This window comes from Artemia franciscana, unplaced genomic scaffold (genome assembly GCF_032884065.1).
Source record: "Artemia franciscana unplaced genomic scaffold, ASM3288406v1 PGA_scaffold_30, whole genome shotgun sequence".
In the NCBI taxonomy this organism is placed as follows: Eukaryota; Metazoa; Arthropoda; class Branchiopoda; order Anostraca; family Artemiidae; genus Artemia; species Artemia franciscana.
This window is the reverse complement of record NW_027062662.1, coordinates 1,850,729-1,872,041: the sequence shown is the minus strand read 5'-3', so window position 1 is coordinate 1,872,041 and position 21,313 is coordinate 1,850,729. Positions and strand designations below refer to the sequence as shown.

At 36.5% G+C, this 21,313-nt stretch overlaps 1 protein-coding gene across 1 annotated transcript in view; it reads left to right on the top strand.

Moving 5' to 3' along the window:
• Nucleotides 1-20,868, top strand: part of LOC136041609 (ATP synthase mitochondrial F1 complex assembly factor 2-like) — a 41,792-nt gene extending 20,924 nt beyond the window's left edge. The window contains exons 3-6 of the mRNA XM_065726318.1: nt 4,854-4,964; nt 10,976-11,156; nt 17,370-17,485; nt 20,697-20,868. Of these exons, the coding sequence (XP_065582390.1) occupies nt 4,854-4,964; nt 10,976-11,156; nt 17,370-17,485; nt 20,697-20,828 (540 nt within the window). The 3' untranslated portion in view covers nt 20,829-20,868. The remainder of the gene's footprint in view (nt 1-4,853; nt 4,965-10,975; nt 11,157-17,369; nt 17,486-20,696) is intronic.
• Nucleotides 20,869-21,313: the final 445 nt, after the last annotated feature.

Genomic DNA, 21,313 nt, shown 5'->3' with positions numbered 1-21,313 from the left:
CCTGTACTTTAACTGGGTTGTCCATCCATTAATGACAGCAATCGTTATTAAAAATAAAGAAATGTATAAAAAAAATTTCAGTTTTTTCCTCTCCTGTAAAATGCATGTTGTGTGACATATCACTGCTTACATACCACCATCTTCTCTTTTAAAAAATGCCACCCTGTACTTTAAATGGGTTGTCCATCCATTAATGACAGCAATCGTTATTAAAAATAAGGGAATGTCTAAAAAAAAATTTCAGTTTTTTCCTCTCCTGTAAAATGCATGTTGTCTGACATATCACTGCTTACATACCACCATCTTCTCTTTTGAAAAATGCCTCCCTGTACTTTAACTGGGTTGTCCATCCATTAATGACAACAATCATTATTAACCATCCATTATTAAACAGCAATCGTTATTAAAAATAAAGGAATGTCTAAAAAAAATTTCAGGTTTTTCCTCTCCTGTGGAATGTATGTTGTCTGACATATCACTGCTTACATACCACCATCTTTTCTTTTAAAAAATGCCACCCTGTACTTTAACTAGGTTGTCCATCCATTAATGACAACAATCGTTATTAAAAATAAAGGAATGTCAAAACAAAATTTCAGTTTTTTCCTCTCCTGTAAAATGTATGTTGTCTGACATATCACTGCTTACATGCCACCATCTTCTTTTTAAAAAAATGCCACCCTGTACTTTAAATGGGTTGTCCTTCCATTAATGACAGCAATCGTTATTGAAAATAAAGAAATGTCTTAAAAAATTCAGTTTTTTCCTCTCCTGTAAAATGTATGTTGTCATACCACCATCTTCTCTCAAAAAGAAATGTCACCCTGTACTTTAACTGGGTTGTGCATGTAAAATGTATGTTGTCTAACATATCGCTGCTTAGATACCACCATCCTTTCTTTTAAAAAATGCCACCTTGTGCTTTAAATGGGTTGTCCATCCAATAATGACAACAATCGTTATTAAAAATAAAGAAATTTCTAAAAAAATTCAGTTTTTTCCTCTCCCGTAAAATGTATGTTGTCTAGCATATCACTGCTTACATACCACCATCCTCTCTTTTAAAAAATACCACCCTGTACTTTAAATCGGTTGTCCATCCAATAATGACAACAATCATTATTAAACATAAAGAAATGCTTAAAACAATAACGATTGCTGTCATTAATGGATGGACAACCCATTTAAAGTACAGGGTGGCATTTTTTAAAAGAGAAGATGGTGGTATGTAAGCAGTGAAGTTACACAACATACATTTTACAGGAGAGGAAAAACTGACATTTTTTTAGGCATTTCTTTATTTTTAATAACGATTGTTGTCATTATTGGATGGACAACCGATTTAAAGTATGGGTTGGCATTTTTTAAAAGAGAGGATGGTGGTATGTAAGCAGTGATATGCTAGACAACATACATTTTACTCCTCCTTTATAACAATCTATTCAAAGCTTCCCTCTTTACACCCTTCCAAGAAGTTCAAATTATCTTTAATCCTATCGTACGACTACTTTTCGTCCCATTTGTGGATGACCTACCTTTCGTTTGGCCGTAGGTGGATGTCCAAAGAGTACGATCTTTGGCAATATGTCGTCCTTTGTCCGCAAAATATGTGTTAATCAGATTAACCTTTCTCTCCATATAGCCCTAGAATGTGAGACAGAACTACATTTTCGTAGAGCTAACTGGGTGCCCAAAATAGTCCGTTGACAATTCTTCTCGAAAAAATTCAACAAAACCTTTCGCCCACGTTTCAGAACTATGCATGACCACTGTTGTCACTCTAGCTTATAATATTCTAAATCTTAGTTTGCAGACTTATCTTCCTATTTTTCCAAGCTTTTTTCAATCTTTCTACTTTTAACGTCTTCACTACATCCACCATCTTTTCTAATAATACTATTCAGGTAAGTGAAGGTATCCACTTGATCGGTCTTCTTGTTCCCCAACATCTCCTCTTCACCTTCATTTATTCATAGTCTTAGTGACTTAGTCTTCTGAACAAGGATCTGTTAAACCTGTTCTTTCACCTTGAACTCTCAATTGGATCTCATGCTCTTGTGTTGTTGATATATTTCGGGTTGTTGTGGTTGTTGGTATATTTCGGGTTGTTGATATATTTTGGACAACCATCATTACAGCCGGTTCTGGTCTCTCTTGTACCTGGGGAAAAACCTTGATTAGTGTATCCCCCTTTCCCCCACAACATTTTCAGGCCAAATTTAAACAAAACTTTTATTTATTAACATATTTTTTCAATATATTAGTTAATTAATCGTTTATGTTTCAATTATTTTTTAGTTTATTATTTAAGTTATTTAATTGTTATTAATTTAATTATTTTAATTATGTTATTAATTAATTAATTATTTAATACTTATTTTCATTTATTACCTGAACCCTCTACTTTATATTAATAAAAATAAAATATCCATAAATTACAAAATAGTTATAACCGTTAGATTATTTATTTGAAATTTTGCTCTCTAAAAATTTCTGCGCCCGGGTCAAGTACCCCCTCTGTCCCTCTTCTTAAACTGCCTCTGAATCATTAATAAAAATCAAAAACCTTCGAAACAATTAATCAAAAACCTTCGAAACAATTGAAAGTTTTTCCCTCTCTTCTAAAATACATGTTGTCTGACAAACCACATTTCGTATACCGCCTTCTTATCTTTTGGAACGGGTCCTTATTACTCTGAACGGGTCCACTCTGCGGAATGGGTCCACAGCCTGGGCCGTGGACCCATTTCTGACAAAAATCGTCAATAAAAGTTAAACAAGAGCTAAGAGCTCATATGGCACTTGTGACGAGACCGGAAGAGCCAAGAGCTCATGTCATATGAGCTCTAGCAAAATTCTAAGAATCAATAGATTGATTTAAAAGGAAAATCAGAGACTTAATGTCGGTTGAGATTTAAAATAAGAGCTCTGAGACACGAGGTCCTTCTAAATATCAAAAATTCATTAAGATTGGATCAGCCACTCGTAAGTTAAAAATACCACATTTTTTCTAATTTTTCCTCTTTCTTCAGCCCCCCAGAAGGTCGAGTCGGGGAAAACGACTTTATCAAGTCAATTTGTGCAGGTCCCTGACACACATACCAATTTTCATCGTCTTAGCACGTCCAGAAGCACTGAACTCGCCAAAGCACTGATCCCCCCTAACTGCTCCAAAGAGAGTGGATCCATTCCGGTTACGTCAGTCACGTATCTACGACATTTACTTATTCTACCCACCAAGTTTCATCCCGATCTCTCCACTCTAAGCGGTTTCCAAGATTTGTTTCCCCCTCCAACCCTCTATGTCTTCGGATCCGCATCGAATTGAAAATTGAGCATCTGAGACATACGATTCTTCTATATATCAAGTTTCATTAAGATCTGATCACCCATTCGTAAGATATCTTGGTTTTCACGTTAACCAAGAATTCCGGCTTCCCCATCCAACTCCCCCCAATGTCACTGGATCTGGTCGGGATTTAAAATGAGACGTCCAAATAACAAGATCCTTCTTAATATCAAATTTGATTAAGATCTGATCATCCGTTCATAAGTTACAAATACATCATTTTTCTGATTTTTGCGAATCACCCCCCCCCCCAACTCAACCAAAGAGAGCGGATCCGGTCCGGTTATGTCAGTCACGTATCTTGGACTTGTGCTTATTCTTCCCACCAAGTTTCATCCTGATCTCTCCGCTTTCCGCCAAGATTTCCGCCCCCCCCCCCCACCCAATGATACCGGATCCGGTCGGGATTTAAAATAAGAGATCTGAGTTACGAGGTCATTCTTAATATGAAATTTCATTAAGATCTGATCACTCCTTCGTAAGTTAAAAATACCTCAATGTTTCTAATTTTTCAGAATTAACCTCCCCCCAACTCCCCCAAAGAGATCGGATCCGTTCCGGCTATGTCAATCACGTATTTAGTACTTGTGCTTATTTTTCCCACTAAGTATCGTCCTGATCCCCCCACTCTCAGCGTTTTCCAAGATTTTAGGTTCCCCCCGCCCCAAACTCCCCCCAATGTCACCGAATCTGGTTGGGACTTAAAATAATAGTTCTGAGACACGATATCCTTCCAAACATCAAGTTTCATTAAGATCTGATCATCCGTTCAGAAATTAAAAATCATTTTTTCTATTTTTTCCGGTTTAACCGTCCTCCACTTCAGATGATCGAATCGAGAAAACGGCAATTTCTAATTTAATCTGGTCTGGTTCCTCATACGCCAGCCAAATTTCATCGTCCTAGCTTACCTGTAAGTGCCTAAACTAGCAAAACTGGGACAGATAGACCGACCGACAGAATTTACGATCGCTATATGTCACTTGGTAGATACCAAGTGCCATAAAAACTAACGAAATATTTTCAGGTTTTGTCTTCTGTGAAATTTATGTTGTAACATAACGTGTTTTGTAGACTAATGTCTACTTCGTGAAGGCAGTGCTGAGACAATGTTTCTTTTTTTTTGGTTGTGCCCTAGGCTTAAACTATGGCTGTATGGGACCATTGATGTAGGAAGGTGGGTACTTTGGGCCCACCACACCTGAAATCCTAAGTATATTGGAATTTCCGGGCTCTTCTTATTCAAATTGTCAAGTTTTTGTATTGTTGGCTCACCTCCGAAAAAAAATTATTGTGTACGTGCCTGTATGAGGCCCTTCAAAGTCTTTAGTTAGCTGAAAACGAGGTCTGTGTATTTCAAATATTAATATAAAGAAGCACTACACAAGTGATTTGTCATTAAAAATGATACAAGAACCGTCAAATTAGTTGAAACTAATGCCTCAGTGTGTAAATGTGTTGTGTTTTAAATCTCTCCCTCTTATAATTATTTTTCTTCTTTTAGAGTGCCATTTGCAACACTGTTATTGATAACCCGAATCATTTGACGAAGTATGATATTGTCCATAACCTTATACCATATTTGGAAAATGATACACTTCTTTATAGGGATTCAGTAAGTTAGTTATTTTCATAGCTATTTATAGTAAGTAAGTTACTAATTGTGACTTAAAGTAAGGAATTTACTGATTGTCTCAAAATAGCTCTCATATACTTTATATACTTATGGGTTTCTTGATCTATTGAGAGGCAAGCTAAAAAAAAATTAATTAGATCAATACAGCAAAATTTATTATACAAAAACAGGAATGCGACTAAAACCTAAAACACAATGTTAAAGATAATGTTATATCGAATAAATTCTTAAGTACCAAGTAGAACGACAAAAAATATGAATCTCTGAATAAGTGAAAACTTATTCAGAGAAACCCTATATTATTGGCATTGCAACAGTGTTAGTGTGCTCTATTCCCTCCTATGCCTGTATTTGCTGCCCACCCTCTTAAAGAGATCTGATTAAAATCTTGAGATTATTGTTTTGTTCAGCATCTGTGAAAGGTCCATTAACTATACCTTTGAGGATAATATGAGAATTCTCAGCCTTTGAGCAAGGGCTGTAAGTTATGCAATTTGCGCATTGATTACATATTGGATTAATTTTTGGGAAAACGGGGGCGATTTTAATCTCAGGTCTCCAAAAAGGTTAAGAATATTAAGATATCGCTTTCAGGGATTGTTGAGGGGGATGTTGAACTAAATCAAAATCAAGTATGTGCATTCTGGTTGCTAAAAGAGCAATCAGCAATATTTCAGGAACGGCTTGAGTTAAAACTTACAGCCCTGAAATGAGAAATTAAGGGGTTAGTTGAACTGGTCAGTTCAGCTGGTCAGTTCAGCAATTAAACCTGACGTTTTCAAGCAATTACAATTCGATTACAACGATTTTCATTTCAGTTAAAAGTATATTACAATTCAAAATTGTAAAATATACTAACAATTGCAGTAAACTCGTCAGAAATTGCACTTCAAACACGAGATCTGAAAAGTGTTTTGCTGTAATCTTGTCCTCTGGGGTGCCAAAATCTTCCATGCAACACTGAACCTTGTTGCCAGCCAACAAGGCTAGGATACCCTAGTGATTTCTTCCTAAAGATGCCGGAATTTGGTATTTGGTATTATATTTTCCTCCCGGTAGGCCAATGGGATAGTGTCCTCATCAGATAGCTCATCACTTGGATATATTTGGATTTCATCGTCGGTTAGTATAGGTTTTGTTTCTCGACACACAAAAGTGAGAATGCTTTGCTGGTTATGGCACATTACCATTTTCAGGAGCAATATTTATCTTTGGTTTTGCCCTCTCAGATTCAAAAGTGACTTGTTTAAGAGATTTTTTTCCTCCTTCATCTCCACTCTAGCTTCCGGTTCGGAATTAGGACTAAGTATTGTTGCAAGGATGGTTTTCTTGCCACTAGCGTAACTCGACATCTGCTGTTTATTGCTATTTTGAATTAATTGACTAGCTTTTGAGTGAACCTATTCCGTGGATAGCTCTCTGACACTGGTTCAAGCTGATCTGATCTATGATTAACGGATGACTTGACACCTCTTTCTAATTTAGATTCTAATTGTCAGATCTTCAATACGCTCAAGCAATGACATACAATAGGAGCCATTGGAGTTGGATATATTCATCCTGCTCCACCTACTTGAAGAATAGTAGGGGGGGGGGCATAGAATGGAATTGACGGCGACTATCCATGCGCTCGCACGTGTTCGTTTGCCGGTAGCTAGAATGAAACAGTGCTTGTGGAGAAGATCGAAAGCTATCAGACTGCTTTTAACAAAGCTGACAATACTGAAGACTTTGAAATGCTGAAGAAATGAAGACCTCGAATACTGAAGAAATACCGTCTGCTTCATTGAATGTATTTATTAAGGTTAGGTACAGCATGGGTAGTGCAACTAAGCATTGCTGGTCCTCCTAGTTCATCTATCTCTAAAACCTCTTCCTCTGTAATATGTTCCTCCATCTGTCTTCATGTTCCCCCTTTGTCCCTCCTGGCTAATTCTAATGAAATACTGATAGCGTATTGGAAGCTTTGTCAGTGATAGCATACTTTACAATTAGCTGTATGCCTCCCAGGGAATGGTTGATATGCTAGGAGACATTCACATATCTTGTTTCAGAGGGGAAATGAGGCTGTAACTCCCATATAGGTTGTCATCTATTGGCTCGACCGTAAATCTAGGTAGATGCAAACGGTACTGGTTGAAAAGATTTCGCTATGGAATATATATTACATTCTTCATCCTTTCGATAGTTTTTGGTATGACTAATCCTGTTAACCTCTCTTGCTCGGGACTGAAAGCCTTGAATCTAGAGAAATGAAGTCATCTGAATTATGGACTGTGAAGATAGCTAAGAGGACACATTGAACGCAACTTATATTGATCTGGTAATTATATTTATTGTAATTTCTGTATGAATTAAATTTTAACGTCGCTGTTTGCCTTCTTTTGAAAAAGCTTGGCTTCCTATAAACTAATAGCCTAAAAAACCAAAACTCACTTACAAGGGTGTAATCAATTGTTATGTTAAATCCATTTGTTGAGCTAAGTATATCTTAGCACAATGTTTATAAACATATGAAACAGATTTAATTTTGCTATTTGCAGTATCATTCATCGTAGTAATACGGACTAATTTTGATCTCACCTCTCTTACCTGACCCAAACGCCTAATCTGGTGAATTAACTTTTGTATCCTAACAATCTGAATAATGCAATACTCCTTAGAAGTTTTGAAACACTTAAGGTTTAATTAAGGTTGCAAAAACACAGAAGTGGAAGCGACCTAAATCAACGACAATTTCTTTCGTTCACATCTTTTTGTGAATTGCTTCTGTCCGGTGTATTTGATCGATTTTTTTGTATAATTCTTTGGAAGCTCACGATCTTTTTAAGGGTAATCCCATTTACCAAACCTAAGCTGTTAAATAGATGGGGCTACCGAGGGGTAAACCAATATATTTACAATTAGGCAAAGATTCTGCTGATTCCTGAATGAGCAAAATGTGGCTTGCCTCTTGATTGTATATATTGTTCAAAGAATACAATAAGAATATGCCTCTAATATGATTTATCGGCAAACACACAAAAAAGTAATACTTAAATCAAAGCAATCTGGTCCGTCCCAAAAGTATTTTGCCGCAATGAATTTCAAGAAGCAAGGCACAGTTTGTCTCTTATATCGACCTCATGTAGTTTCTTTATCGAGCCACAATTCTAGGATATTTCGTAATTTTTTTTCATTGCACATCTCGTACGATGTCCGGGAAGAATCTATGTAGGCTACGTCTAGAAATCCTCCTATCTACGATATTTTTGGCGCTATCATTCTATTAATGCGTTAGTCCTTGATGTAGGCCGGGCGGCTGAAATTCTAAATCAGTTATGGTTGTTTTTATTTTCGGAATTTATATAGGCTACTCTTATAGGCTTGATTAGCCTGTAACCTCAGAAACGCTGGATTGAATTGCTCCCATCAGTGTTTTAAGTTTAGGGGTTTACCGTAATACTGGGTTTTGAACTCAAATTTCTGACTGGGTGTCTGGGGTTGCTTATGAGTCACTGTCTAGCCGACTTTTTCGGTCCCTTGTTTTGCCTACAAGTATAGTGGACATTGTTCGTCATGAGTCAACCAAATATCTCTGTTAACCCCATTAAAATACCAGTGGGCTTTGTCCAGTAGGTAAAACTCGTATAATATGAACAATAAAAAAGTCCTTTGGACATGGTCGATCTTAAATCTTTGAATAATGTTTGGGCCTCTAATTGCCTTCAAATGACTCACACAACTGATAGACTATTTGTATTAATTTTACTCTAAGCCTATCTACCTTAGTGCTGCCATAAGATGGATGATAGACTATCATCAACAAGGGAAATTAATCATTTATATACAGCTGAAAAAGTTAAGCCGACTTTAACTCTCAGAAGGACTGTCTTGGCTTTACTCTAATTAGCCATGGCTCTCAAGTCTTTTTTCACTTCTACGAAGTTCATGAGTTAAATATCAACGGACTCGTTTTATATAGTCATTTAATTATATATATTAGATAATTGAGATTATCTTACACAAGTGCCTTAATTCATACAAGACGTGAAATGATTCTCCTGAAAAAAGGAAATAAGAAAAGAATAAGCTTAGAGCGTGGGGTAAACAGGATCAGGGTCCCTACAGGGACCAAGTGGAGCTTACAAAGTCAAATAAATGCTTGAAGACAATTTTGGTTGTATTGATTCTTAATGAGAAACAGCAGGTTGAGGTTCATTTATGTTTCAACCATATATACATAATATACTAAATATACAAAGATCTGACAAAAATACAAGCTTTTTTTGCCCAGATGAAACAGCCGAAGTGATAAATAATCAAATACAAAGATAACCAATGAAAGAAAGAAGAAAAAAAAAAATAATAGATGTAATATTAGTAGCTCACCACGCCACAGCAGACTCCCAACCCAACGATAAACAAACAAAAAATATTTTTTTTCCTTTTCTTTATTTGGATATACTTAAAGTTTCAGGCAGTGGAAGCTCCTCTTTAAAAGTATTCGAGCCAAGGGAACTACAGCCAGACACAAGTTTCGTTACATTACATTAATTCTTGACCTTCTATGCTTATAAATCAGAACTATTTTTAATGAATAAGCTCCAAATACATTTATTTAAACAAAGAAGCAGTTAAAACAAAATTCAATATTCTTATAATAATACGGTTGATCAATTTTTGTCTGTATTTTAGGTTGGGGCAGGATGGGGGTCAGTATTGCTTCAGCCCTATAGAAGATCAAAAATTATTTTGATTTTGAATCCATTTGTTTGCATTATGTTCCTTTTACCCACCCATCCAAAATTCTATAGTAATACAAGTAATGAAATGTATGCACAATTTTGTCAAAATTATTAATAGTCAGGCTAAGTCTTCCTTTTTAAGACCCAAACAGCAAAATTATTAAAAAGCTGTATAAATATTCCTTTTGTAAATCAAATTAAAACAAACACAGATTAATATTAAAAATAGTTGTTAAATATTCTCACAGAAAAGTAAAATACTTAAAATAAAGACGGTGGAATAAAGTCAAATAATAACCCAAATTTAAAATAAGCAGAAATCACTATCAATGTACAAATGAGTCTCGAAACAAGCAGAAACTTCACCGAATAATCAAGTCAAACTTCAAACCAGCATAAGTTCCATAAAAAGGATTCTGACTAACGTCACCAAGCCTTTTGAAGGCCAGAGCGTCATTGGTGCTTTACTGAAAACATAATTTATCCTAAACTTTTTTCTCTTTTAAAATTGGCCCAGGAAATTGTCAAATTGCCAGCCTTCATTAGTTCTTTCAGTAATTTTAGCTATTGTGGCGATATTCTTTCTTTTTTTTTGTTGATGTTTGGACAAATAAAAACGCAGCGCTCGAAATGAAAATTGTATTTCAATAAAGAGCAAATGACGCTCTTGTCTTTAGAAGGTTCAGGGGGCGTAATCCGTACTTCTGTTTTTGGTAATTTCTGTTTGTTTTAAGTTTAACTTGATAATTCATTGTGATATCTGGTCATTTTGTCTCTCATTCATCCGTTAATAGCGATTTACGCTCGGGCAAGCGTGAGTAATGGTTTTACTTTATTTCTGGTCGTATTTGATTTAATATAGCTCTTTACTTTTCTTTGAAAAATTTATTTTTTGGAAAAAGGTTTGATTTAATTAATCTCTAAAAAAAGTCATGAGTATCTTTTGATTTTGGAGTCCTGTCCCCTGGGCATGTCAATTAAATGGGCAAAGGAAAGGCAATTACCTCTCTAGATTTTGGTGTATATAAAAAAAACACAAACAAGAAACAATAGGGATTTTTCTCTAAGATAGTCTGTCTTCCATTGTCTTAGAAAAAAAGTTTCTATTTTTCTACTTTGTGTTTTTTTTTTACATGAAAAGGCAGTGTGGTCTTCGTCGCTATTTTTTTGGTGTATTTGTTCCCTCCTCCCTCCCTATGCATTTTCGTAAACTCGTGCTATCAATTCTGCATCACATGTTTCTCACTTTACTTCTCATTTCAGGACAATGAAGAGTGGCATGAAATGCAGTCAAAAGAATGGGATCCTCTAGTCGATTGGTTTAATTGTCGGTTTGAAACTAGTTTAGAACCGTGTAGTGATATAACTGGGCCTGTCATCAGACCTGAAGACCGAGAAGCTATAGCCAGACATTTATTATCTCACAGCTTGTGGACCGTGCAAGGTATCATAGTTTTTTAATTTCGTATTGTAAACGCATTACATACCGTACAGGGGATTTCACTGCTTCAATATACCGACATGGGCATTCTAGCTTTTGAAGAAGAACAATAAGAGCTGTCCTTGAGATCCTCTTAGAAAAGCTTTAAAGAAACCTAACTACCTCGGATATCTCCTCGGAAAACCATACCAACAACCCCTTACAATTTATTTTAGTTATTAATCTCTAGTCCTTCCTCTGTTAGGCTGGTAGTGCAATGTTTTCAAACCTCTTAATTTTGTTTGTTAAATTCAGTATTTACCCCAATGCTTCAATTCTGGTTCATTCAGGTTCATTATGGGGTGCAGTGTAACTTCTGAAGTGTGACACGACTCAGGTCATTAAACTCGAAGACTAAGAAGTTATAGCTTGGCATTATCACACATATATATGTGTACAGTACAAGATAAACAAAAGTTTGCAAGCTAGAATAGGGGTCGTAGGATCCCTAGCAATCCAGGGAGGTTTATATCCGGGGTGGCCGTAAATTGTATTAGCTTCAAGTATTACTTTGAATAGTTACCATAATATGTGATAGAGCGTTCTAATGCTTAAAAAGGGGGCTGAAGATTTGCTTTAGGGCTAAGAGGGCCTTAGTGTGACGAAATTTGGGAAGAAATGCCCTAATTATCGACATGTATGAGCAGATTAAACGCAAACTTGCAGCTCGCAGGAATGACAAATGTTACCAGAAAACGTAAAATAATAGAAAATTCTTTGGAAGACAGTGACAGAATTCCCCTGTCCCTCCCCCGATCGTTCCACTTTTCATGTGCTTTACATAAAAACTTTGAATTCTTATAATTTCGAGGGCAAATACTGCTCTCCTCAACTCCCGCCTCTTTCTGCTAATATTTTTCATCGCAAATCCCTCCCGATATTGATCTGAAGGATATCTCACAGAAAATAAGAAAATATTTCATCGGAATAAACTTTATTTTAAGGATGTAAGCCCCCTCTATCTTCCACAAAATGATCCAGTGACCCCCTTCTTCCTTAAGATCTGTAGCATAACTATGCTACACTATAAACTATTCAATTAGTAGGTACAACCCTTGTTACTAAGAATGAACGTGTCGTCGCATGACAGTATTGTCTCAGAACCTGGGAACTATAAATACCTTGTCGATAAATCTAAACTGATTTGTTATCTCAGAATGGGGTCCTGCTTGGTCTAAAAATATTGTTTTGCTGCCGAAAATTTGAATTGGCATTTTGCTGTTTAAGAATCTTTTTGTTGCTTAAAGCGGCTTTAGAAAGCTTTATTTCCGATTTAGCGTTCCTCATAATATTTCTTTTGACATAGTCCTAGAAGCTCCTATGTATCTGCAGAGTTCATTGAGTGATTCAAAACTATCCTTGACGTTGCCTCTTTAAAACATATAGTATATTATCTGTAACCTTTCGAAGCGTTCAGCCATCTTAGGTCACTGTAATTTCCTGGATTCTAGTGTCTTATAATCTTAGTTCTGAGGGTTCTTTTTATTTTCCCAAACTTTTTTCAACAAAGAAAAACCACTTCGAGCCTTGACTATTCTACTTTTTATGTCTTCACGACCCTCACCGTCCTTACTAATAAGGCTACATAGATAAAGGAAACCATACAATCACCTTTTCATTCTTATGGATTCAAAGAAAGTGATTTTTTTTAAATAGCGTTGTTTTAAATATAAATAAAGGTCTATGTTAAAATTTAAGACGAACAGAAATAAAGTCCTATTATAATCCAAGCTTAAAACAACCAATAATTACTAATAAAGCACAGTAATTAAAATAGTCACATCAAATTAAAATACAACAGATACTGATGTGGATGGGCCAATAAATCCTAAAACGAATAGAAATTAAAATGAATACTTACGTCAAACTTAAAACAAATATAAATTAGTGCAAACAGGAGTTTGGCTGCTCCTGCCTCCTCCCCTAGCCGTAAACCTTAATATGTATATTGCGTTCTTTATGCTTTAATGAAAACGAAATATGTTTTAAACATTTTGCTGTCAGAAGCCAAACTATAGTCACATTCGCAAGTTGTCGCAGTCGCAGTCGCAGTCGCTAGTTGTTGAAGTTACAAGTAGTTGCACTCACAAATACACATTTCCAGTCGCAATCGCATCTCAAAGTAGTCGCAGACACAGTTGTCGTTGTCACAGTCGCAATTAACCCCAATCGTATATTGTTGCATTCGCAAGTAGTCGCAGGCACAACCAGTCGCAGTCGCAAGTAGTCGCAGCAGTAGCAGTAGTAGCCCGAAAAGTTTAAATCTAATACCCTCAGCCAAGCCTAAGATATTATCGATACGCCCATTTGATAACCTGGATGCGCATATTGTATTTTAGTTCAGTTCAGCATTCCCCTCAACATTCTATGAGGTGTTAACGTAATACTCTTATTTTTTTGGACACCCAAGATCAAATTGACCTCCCCCTTTTCCCGACAATAAATCTTGGGTATGAGCAATGGGTAGCTTACATAACTTACATTTCGTCGACGAAGGGCTTGAATGGGGTGCGTGTCATTCCCGGGGACATTGTTAGTTCACCTTTAGATTATTTTGAACAAATTTCGACATTTATGCCTCTTTTCAACAAGCAACACTTCAATGTTGCCTCTGATTTATGGGACCTAGTCTTCTAGACATTCATTGACAAACCTATTTTCGCCCCCTACACTCACAAGATCTCCAAAGGCTCGTTTATTCTGCATTTTTCTTTTATTTTGGATGCTCAAATCATCTGCGAAGTCTAAGTTTCAGAGTTTTGCCTCATATAATATCATGTTCTCCCATAGCCTTTGCTATGTTTCTCAAGACACTACTACTACTACTATCAACTCATTGCAGCACCTAGCCGCCTGATGGCGACACAGCTACACATGCTCATCCTCGATCAAAATCTATCCAAAGCCCTCCCAAGAAGCCCCCATTTCCCTTAAATCTTTCCTTCGACATTCTCTCACCCCATTAAGGGGTGACCTGCATTTTGTTCGGTCCTAGACAGTGGCCCAACAAGGACGATCTTGGGCAATCCTTCATCCGCAGAACGTGGTCTTACCTATCTCAACCTTTCTGCCATTATAGTCCTAGAAAGCGGGATTGACCTTCATTTTTGTGCAGTGAACTGTTTTAGATACGGTCAGTCAGTCGGGCACCCAAAACAATCCATCGTCAATTTCTCTGGAAATTTCTCCATTTGTCCGTTTTTCTGAGAGCCCACGTTTCAAAACAACACCTGACTACTGTCATCACTGAAGCTTCCAATATTCTAATCTTAGTTCAAAGACTTATCTTCCAAACTTTTTCAACTGTGGAAAAATACCTTGGGCCATGGACACTACTTTTAACATCTTCACTGCATCAACCGTCTTTACTATTAATACTACCTAGGCAAGTGGAAACTGCCCTCTTATTCGATCTTCTCGTTACCCAACATTACTTCTTCACCTTCACTTATACCTGGTCTTAGTGACTTATTCTTCTTAGCATTATATCTAAAGCCTGTTTTTGTACCCTGAACTCGCAAAATCTCTAAAAATTCATTCGTTTTGCTAATATTTTCATCTAGGATCCTTAAATCTTCGGCATAATCTGAATCTAGGTTAGTTTTACTCCCCCAATTAGTTCTGTGTTCTCCCATTGCCTTTGCTGTACTCCTTAGAACTAATTCCATCAAAATGATTGATATAAACGGGAATTGGCCATAACCCTGATTAACTCCTGATTAAATTTGGAAATAGCTACAAACTTCATTTTCTACAAACCTCTTTTTCATCCTCAAGCCTCATTACTTCGTTTTATGTTGTTTTATCTATTGGTCCAGGTTAAACTTCGTCGAAGTAATGATTCTTTGACTGCTTTAATTTTTAATTCTAAAGGTTGAATTTTACTGTAAAGCTTATTTTATTTATATGGGTTTTACCCTTGGATATAAGGCCGAGATATTCATTTGAGGCTTAAGCAAGTTTCACTATCTTAGAAATTCCCTATCGTTTTACCTGTTGTTTGTTTTTATGATGGAAAGGTAGTGTGGCCTTCGTCGTTGTTTAATCCTATAGAGCCATCTGGATTCCATCTAGACCATACTACCCACGAAAGCTATAAAGTGGCAAAGCTGCCGAAGTTGACGGCCTACTGCCTATTTGTTGAATAATGTTACTAGGATCCTAATGAGACCTCCCCAAGAAACAGTCAGTCAGACTTGGGAAACTGAGAGTGTCCCCAGTGAATGGAAGAAAGGAGTTACTGTCAAACTTTGTAAAAACGTTGAATTATTGACTGCAACAATTGAGGAGGTACTACATCGCAGGTCATAGGAAGTAAATTCCTTCGTTATATATTCCGGAATCGTGCTCAATCAAGAAAGGACTAGATCCTGAGAGACAAAAAGGACGGTTTTTGGCCAGGCAGGTCGTGTGCTGGTCTGATTTCGAGTTTAAGAATACTAATTGAAGAATCCAACGAGTGGCAGACTGAAATACTAATAGTGTCTATCAACTTCTTAAAGGCTTTTGATTCTGTTCACTGGGAACCCTTATGGAAAATACTATGGTATGGTGTCGTCCTGACCAAAATTATTACTATTATTGTTGCTTTATAGAAGGACCAGAAGGGAGCTGTATGAACCGACAACGGAGACATGACGGGATGGCTCTAGGTCCATTGTGGTGTATACGACAAGACAGTATCCTCTCTCCTGTGCTCAACATGGTTTTCATTGGTCACTTGTTTTGGCTATGTCACTTTTTTGGAGGGGTTCAGTTGAATGACAGCCGCACTATCTTTGACGGTGATTTTGCTGATGATATTACGCTCCTTTCCCGTCCTAGAGGAGATTTTCAGCAGGAAATCACAGAACTCTAAAAACAAGCACGACGAGTGTGATTGTCAATAGAGCGAAAGTCATACGATTGTCTAAAGACCGAAGTCATACGGAAAAACGGAAATACAGCTCTGGGCGGATACTTAATGTCGGTTTTTATAAGATAGAGGAGCCTGCAGAAATTAAGTATCTTGGAAGCATCGGAAATTTTGATGCAAACCTGGAGCGTAAAGTTACTACACGCATCGGTACTGCTTATGCAGGCAGTGCTTTTACCAAACCAAGCAAAGTCTGGAAAAACTGCATACTGTTTAAGGCTCAAGCTCCGACAACCGAATAACAAGGTCTTCTGTGTTAATTTACGGAAGCGAAGCACGGACAATGAAAAAACGGTCGAGAAACGAATACAAGATTTCGAAAACAATTGCCTTCGGCGTATCCTGGAAATCCACTGGTCTGATAGAATTACCAACAACTCCACACGTGAATGAACAAAGCAACTACTGATAGTCCAGAAGATCCCAAGTAGTAGATGGTGGCATTGGGGCCATATGGCAGGCTCTCCCATGATATCTGTTGTTCCCCTCTCCTGATATAAGAAGACTTGAACGGCAGAAAGCGAAACTTGGCCTACATCTAGAGAAAAATGCTACACTGCTTGGAAACATCTTTGGAAGACTTTTGGCTGCAAGATCTTCTGAGGTTGTTGTGGAGATGCACTGTTGTCGCCTTATAGGCCAGCCGCCGTGGGAGGAACTAAGTCCTAGTAAGTAAGTAGAAAAGTAAGAGCATAACCATTGCCTATGGTGTCCAGTGGTGGGCCAGTGGATCGATCTTTGCCTGAAGATTCATGACCCTGGGTCCAGCAAGGACTTTTATTGTCGAGAAGTATCGCTAATCTATGGATACAAAAAATTAAAGTGGAATAATGACATTCCTACCATTCGCCTAACAGCTACAATTTCAAGCAGGGGGGCACAATTCGTGAAATTTTCACTGGAAGGATGGGAGTTCTGTTTTTCTCTCTTGAATCAGGCGTTGTTCTGCCTCGCCTGATGCTGGAAATCAGATTATTCATTAATTTACCGTAAGCTTTAATAGCTGTTAGCAATTAAAAATACTTTTTGTCAGCAAATATTTGGATTATTTAATCATTGAATGTGTTTTCAGTAGCGTTTGTTTGGAGGGAGCCTTTGGATTTATGCAAATTTTAATCGGTGTTACCCCCCCCCCCCCCTCTCAGCATAAAAATTGTCACTAGTGCGTGTTGTTATGACTTTTTAATGCAGCTTTTTTTCTCTTTCGCCATAAGAGAAGAGATATTAGTTGTTCTAATATTATGTCCCTTTGTATTTTCAAGGATTGTCTTTTGGTACAGAGACACTGAAATCAACTATTTTGATGATAGCAGTTTTTGCCAAACGTTTAACTGTTGAACAGGCTGTGAGACTTGCAAGATTAGAGGCAGTATTTCAGGTATCTAGCATTTTTTTTAGGGGACAGAAAAGGTCTTATCTTTCTAAGCCCCGGTTTGATCCCTCCCTCTCGAGTGTGAAATATTAAATAGAAATATGAATGCAGTCCGAAGGGTCGTGAGATTCCTCCAGCTCTTAAAAAAATGTGCGAAGACCATTGAAAGTGATAAAATTAACTACAGTCGATACCAAGATCCTTCATGTAAGGTGTAGAAATGCTTTATTTTTTTTTATTATTATTAACGTCTGTACCTTTCTGCAATGGAATATATGTACTAAATTTCTATGGTGTGAATTAATTAATCTTTTCAGTGGTCCGAATTGAATGCAATAAGTGAGGTAATATGTCTTAAAGGTGCCAGTATAATAACATTTAATATAACATATAACAGTATAATAACATTTCTTGAACCTCTCCCGTGATTTTTAGGGCACTGAGTATATCAAATTCATTGTTTAGAATTGAAAGGTCTCATTTTGATTCTTGTTTTAATTGTAAATATGAGTAGCCTATGTGTTCTATATAGCTTTGTGCAGTTTCAAAATTGTCAGCGTGTGTGTTGGATGAAAAAATTTAACCTAGGCCATTCCCATGATGACTTTCAAAGATCGTTTCAGGGTCGAACTGTGGTAAAATTTTATTAAGCTTTGGAATGTTTCTGTTATAAGAAATTCTCTAAATTTCCAAAATAGCCAAAACTTGACACTAGATCATTTCCACGATGACTTAGAAAGGTCATTTTACTACAAACCCCCGTTTGTAGTATTTCGTTCGTTTTAATTTTAAAATTCAATTTGATTATTACTCGTTTCAAGAATTATTTATTAATCTATGGATTTATTTATCGAAGATTTTTTTTTATCTATGTATGTTTAACGTCTTTAAGTTTAACGTGATTATATATTTTAATTTTTGTTCTATCAACTGTGATAGTAATCTGTAGCCGTTTTGAGTTTGAATTATTATATGAATTGAAATCTGCCCGTCTTAACTTTAGTATGGCTATAAACTATTCTTTAAAAAACTTCTATTTTGGTATTTTTTTTTTGTAATTAATATCTATTTGTTTTGACTACCAAAGCTTTATTATTGGGTTAATATTATGAATATTTCCACTGTTTTTCAGGTCTTTGGCCAAAGAATAAAAATATGCTATTCTAATCTAAATTCTTAATTTGCATAAGGTGACTGGAACGTTGGCTTTGATTGGGATTTATTATAATCATTTTATAATTTTGTTCAGTTTGAAATCTAGATTTGGGACTGTTCTTGACTTAGGTTTTGTTCAACGGCAAGTTACAGACAATGTACCCGAAAAAAATTCTCCTGGGAGAATGTTAAAAATATTACAAATGAACGAAAATGGAATAGGAGAATGCACATATGCCAGAAAAATCGCTCAGCTCTTTTTATTTCGAATCTTTAAACCTTTTATTTGTCACTTTGAAGCGAGCGTTTGCCTGTCTGGTATAGAAAATAGTATTCTGACAACAGGTATACACATAACGTCTTTTGGTTGGGTTCAACAACCCTCTCAACATTATCTGAAATTTCAACTTTAATATCTTAACCATTTTTGAAATGTTTCACAGCCCTTTTGACAACAGGGATGCACATAGTGCCTCTAAAACCATTTCAACATTCCGTGAAAGTTTCAGCTTAATACCTTTAACTCTTCTTGAAATATTGCTCACACTATTTTAGTAAGCTGAATGTACATAGTACCTTTTGCTTGAGTTCAATATCACTTGAAATCTTCAACTAAATACCATTAGTTGAACCTGAAATATTACAGATACGCCCTTTTGACAATCGGGGTGTGCATACTTAGATTTTTAATAAGTTCTACCTCCCCCTCAAAATTCTCTTAAATTTTTACCTTAACACCTTTAACTGTTCCTGAGACATTCCCTGGAGGTTTTCACTTAATACCCTGAGCCGTTCCAGAAATATGGCGGATGTGCCCTTTTGACAATCAGCATACACATAGTGGGTTTTAATGTTGTTCAACATCCCTCTCAACATTTCCTGAAAGTAGTCGCAATTAGAAGAAGTCGCAATCGCAAGTAGTCACAGTCAGAACTAGTCGTAGTTGCAGCCGCAGTAGTAGTAGTGGTCCTGAAAGTTTCAAGTTAATACCATTTGCCTTTTCTAAGACATTGTAGATACGCTCTTTGATAGCCGTGATGCCAAAAGTATCTTTTGATGGAGTCCAAGATCTTCTTTAACATTCTTTGAAGTCTCATCTTGGCTTTGTCGGACATACCCAGGATCGAAAATCCTTCCTTTGCCTTTGATATATCTTCTATACAAACAAAGGGCAAATTGCATAATTTACAACCATGTCTCGTGGACTATGGGGAGCTTTGCATACGTGAAGGCATGGTTCTAAGACCTTTTGACAATATTGAACAAAATGTGTTTTTCCTCATAATTTTGACCAGTGTTTAGGAGGGGGTATCTAAATGTGGCAAGGGGGAGGGGCTGGCTGACCTTCAATCACTTTCCAAAACCCTCCTAAGATGCCCTGGAAGTATCAACTTATAACACCTTAAGCCGCCCTTCAGGTATTGGTGATATGTTTTTTTGACTATTCGCATGCCGATAGTCTGCTTTGATTTTGCTCAATATCTCCCTTAACATTTTCAGTAAGCAGTCGCAAGTTGTCACAGCTGCAAGTAGTCACCATCGTTAGTAATCTTAGTTGCAAATTCTCACAGTCACAAGACGTATAAGTCACAATTGCTGTAACAGTACCATTAGTAGTAGTGGTGGCCATTAAAGATTCAGGTTAATACCCTACTCCGTTCCTAAGATATTGCAGATATGTATTTTTGATAACCTGGATGCTTAAAATGTATTTTGATTTAGTTCAGCATGCCCTTAAATTTTCCTTTGAAATGCACCTCAATACCCGTGTGGGCTCACCCTGGTCTGTATAATTTACAATCACAATTCAAACTTAAAAAGTTTTTAATAATTGTCAATTTCCCTCGTCCTGATTTTTCATTCCAGGTTCTGATCATCATTCAATTAAATCTCTAATTTGTTATTGGTGAAGTAAAGAATTTTCATGATATCCCGATTTCAAGGAAGTTTAATTGACGCTCCTTCTCCTCGGAAATTTGGCCTGACTTGATTGATTCAAATTATCAGTTAGATCGTAATTTAAAGAAACTGTGCGATAACTTCAGTTTTTTCTTTTTTTTAGACAATTCGTTGGGGTGAAGTGATTTGGGCACATGACCTGGAAAAATTTGACTTGCAAGCAAGAGTTTCTGCAGCAGCCCTAGTATCGCATTTCAGCTCAAATGATTATCATCAACAAAGCCGTTTTTTATGAATATGTTGTTGTTATTAGAATAAAAAATGTTAAATTATTATATGAAGGATTTATGTGTTCCAATAAGTATCGTTTTAGCATGTGTTTTCCTGATTCAGGAGCAAAATATTCCCCAAAAGCCTATATAATTCGGCTTCAGGTTAGCTGGAAACAAAAAAATTGCCAAAGAGCATATATAATTCTGCTTCAGGATAGCTGGAAACAAAACATTGCCAAAGAGCCTATATAATTTTGCTTCAATGATGCTGCAAAACCAAAATCATGTTAAAAAGCCTATATAATTCTACTTCAGGATAGCTAGAGACAAAAAAAAATGTCAAGAAGCCTCATTATTCGTCTTCAGGGTGGCTAAAAACAAAATATTGTCATAAAGCCTATATAATGTTGCTGTAAGATGACTTAAAACAAAAATTTTGCAGAAAAGCCTTTATCTTTGAAGGCACTTCATTTGGTCACACTTAATTCTGTTGGGTTTTAGCACAGCA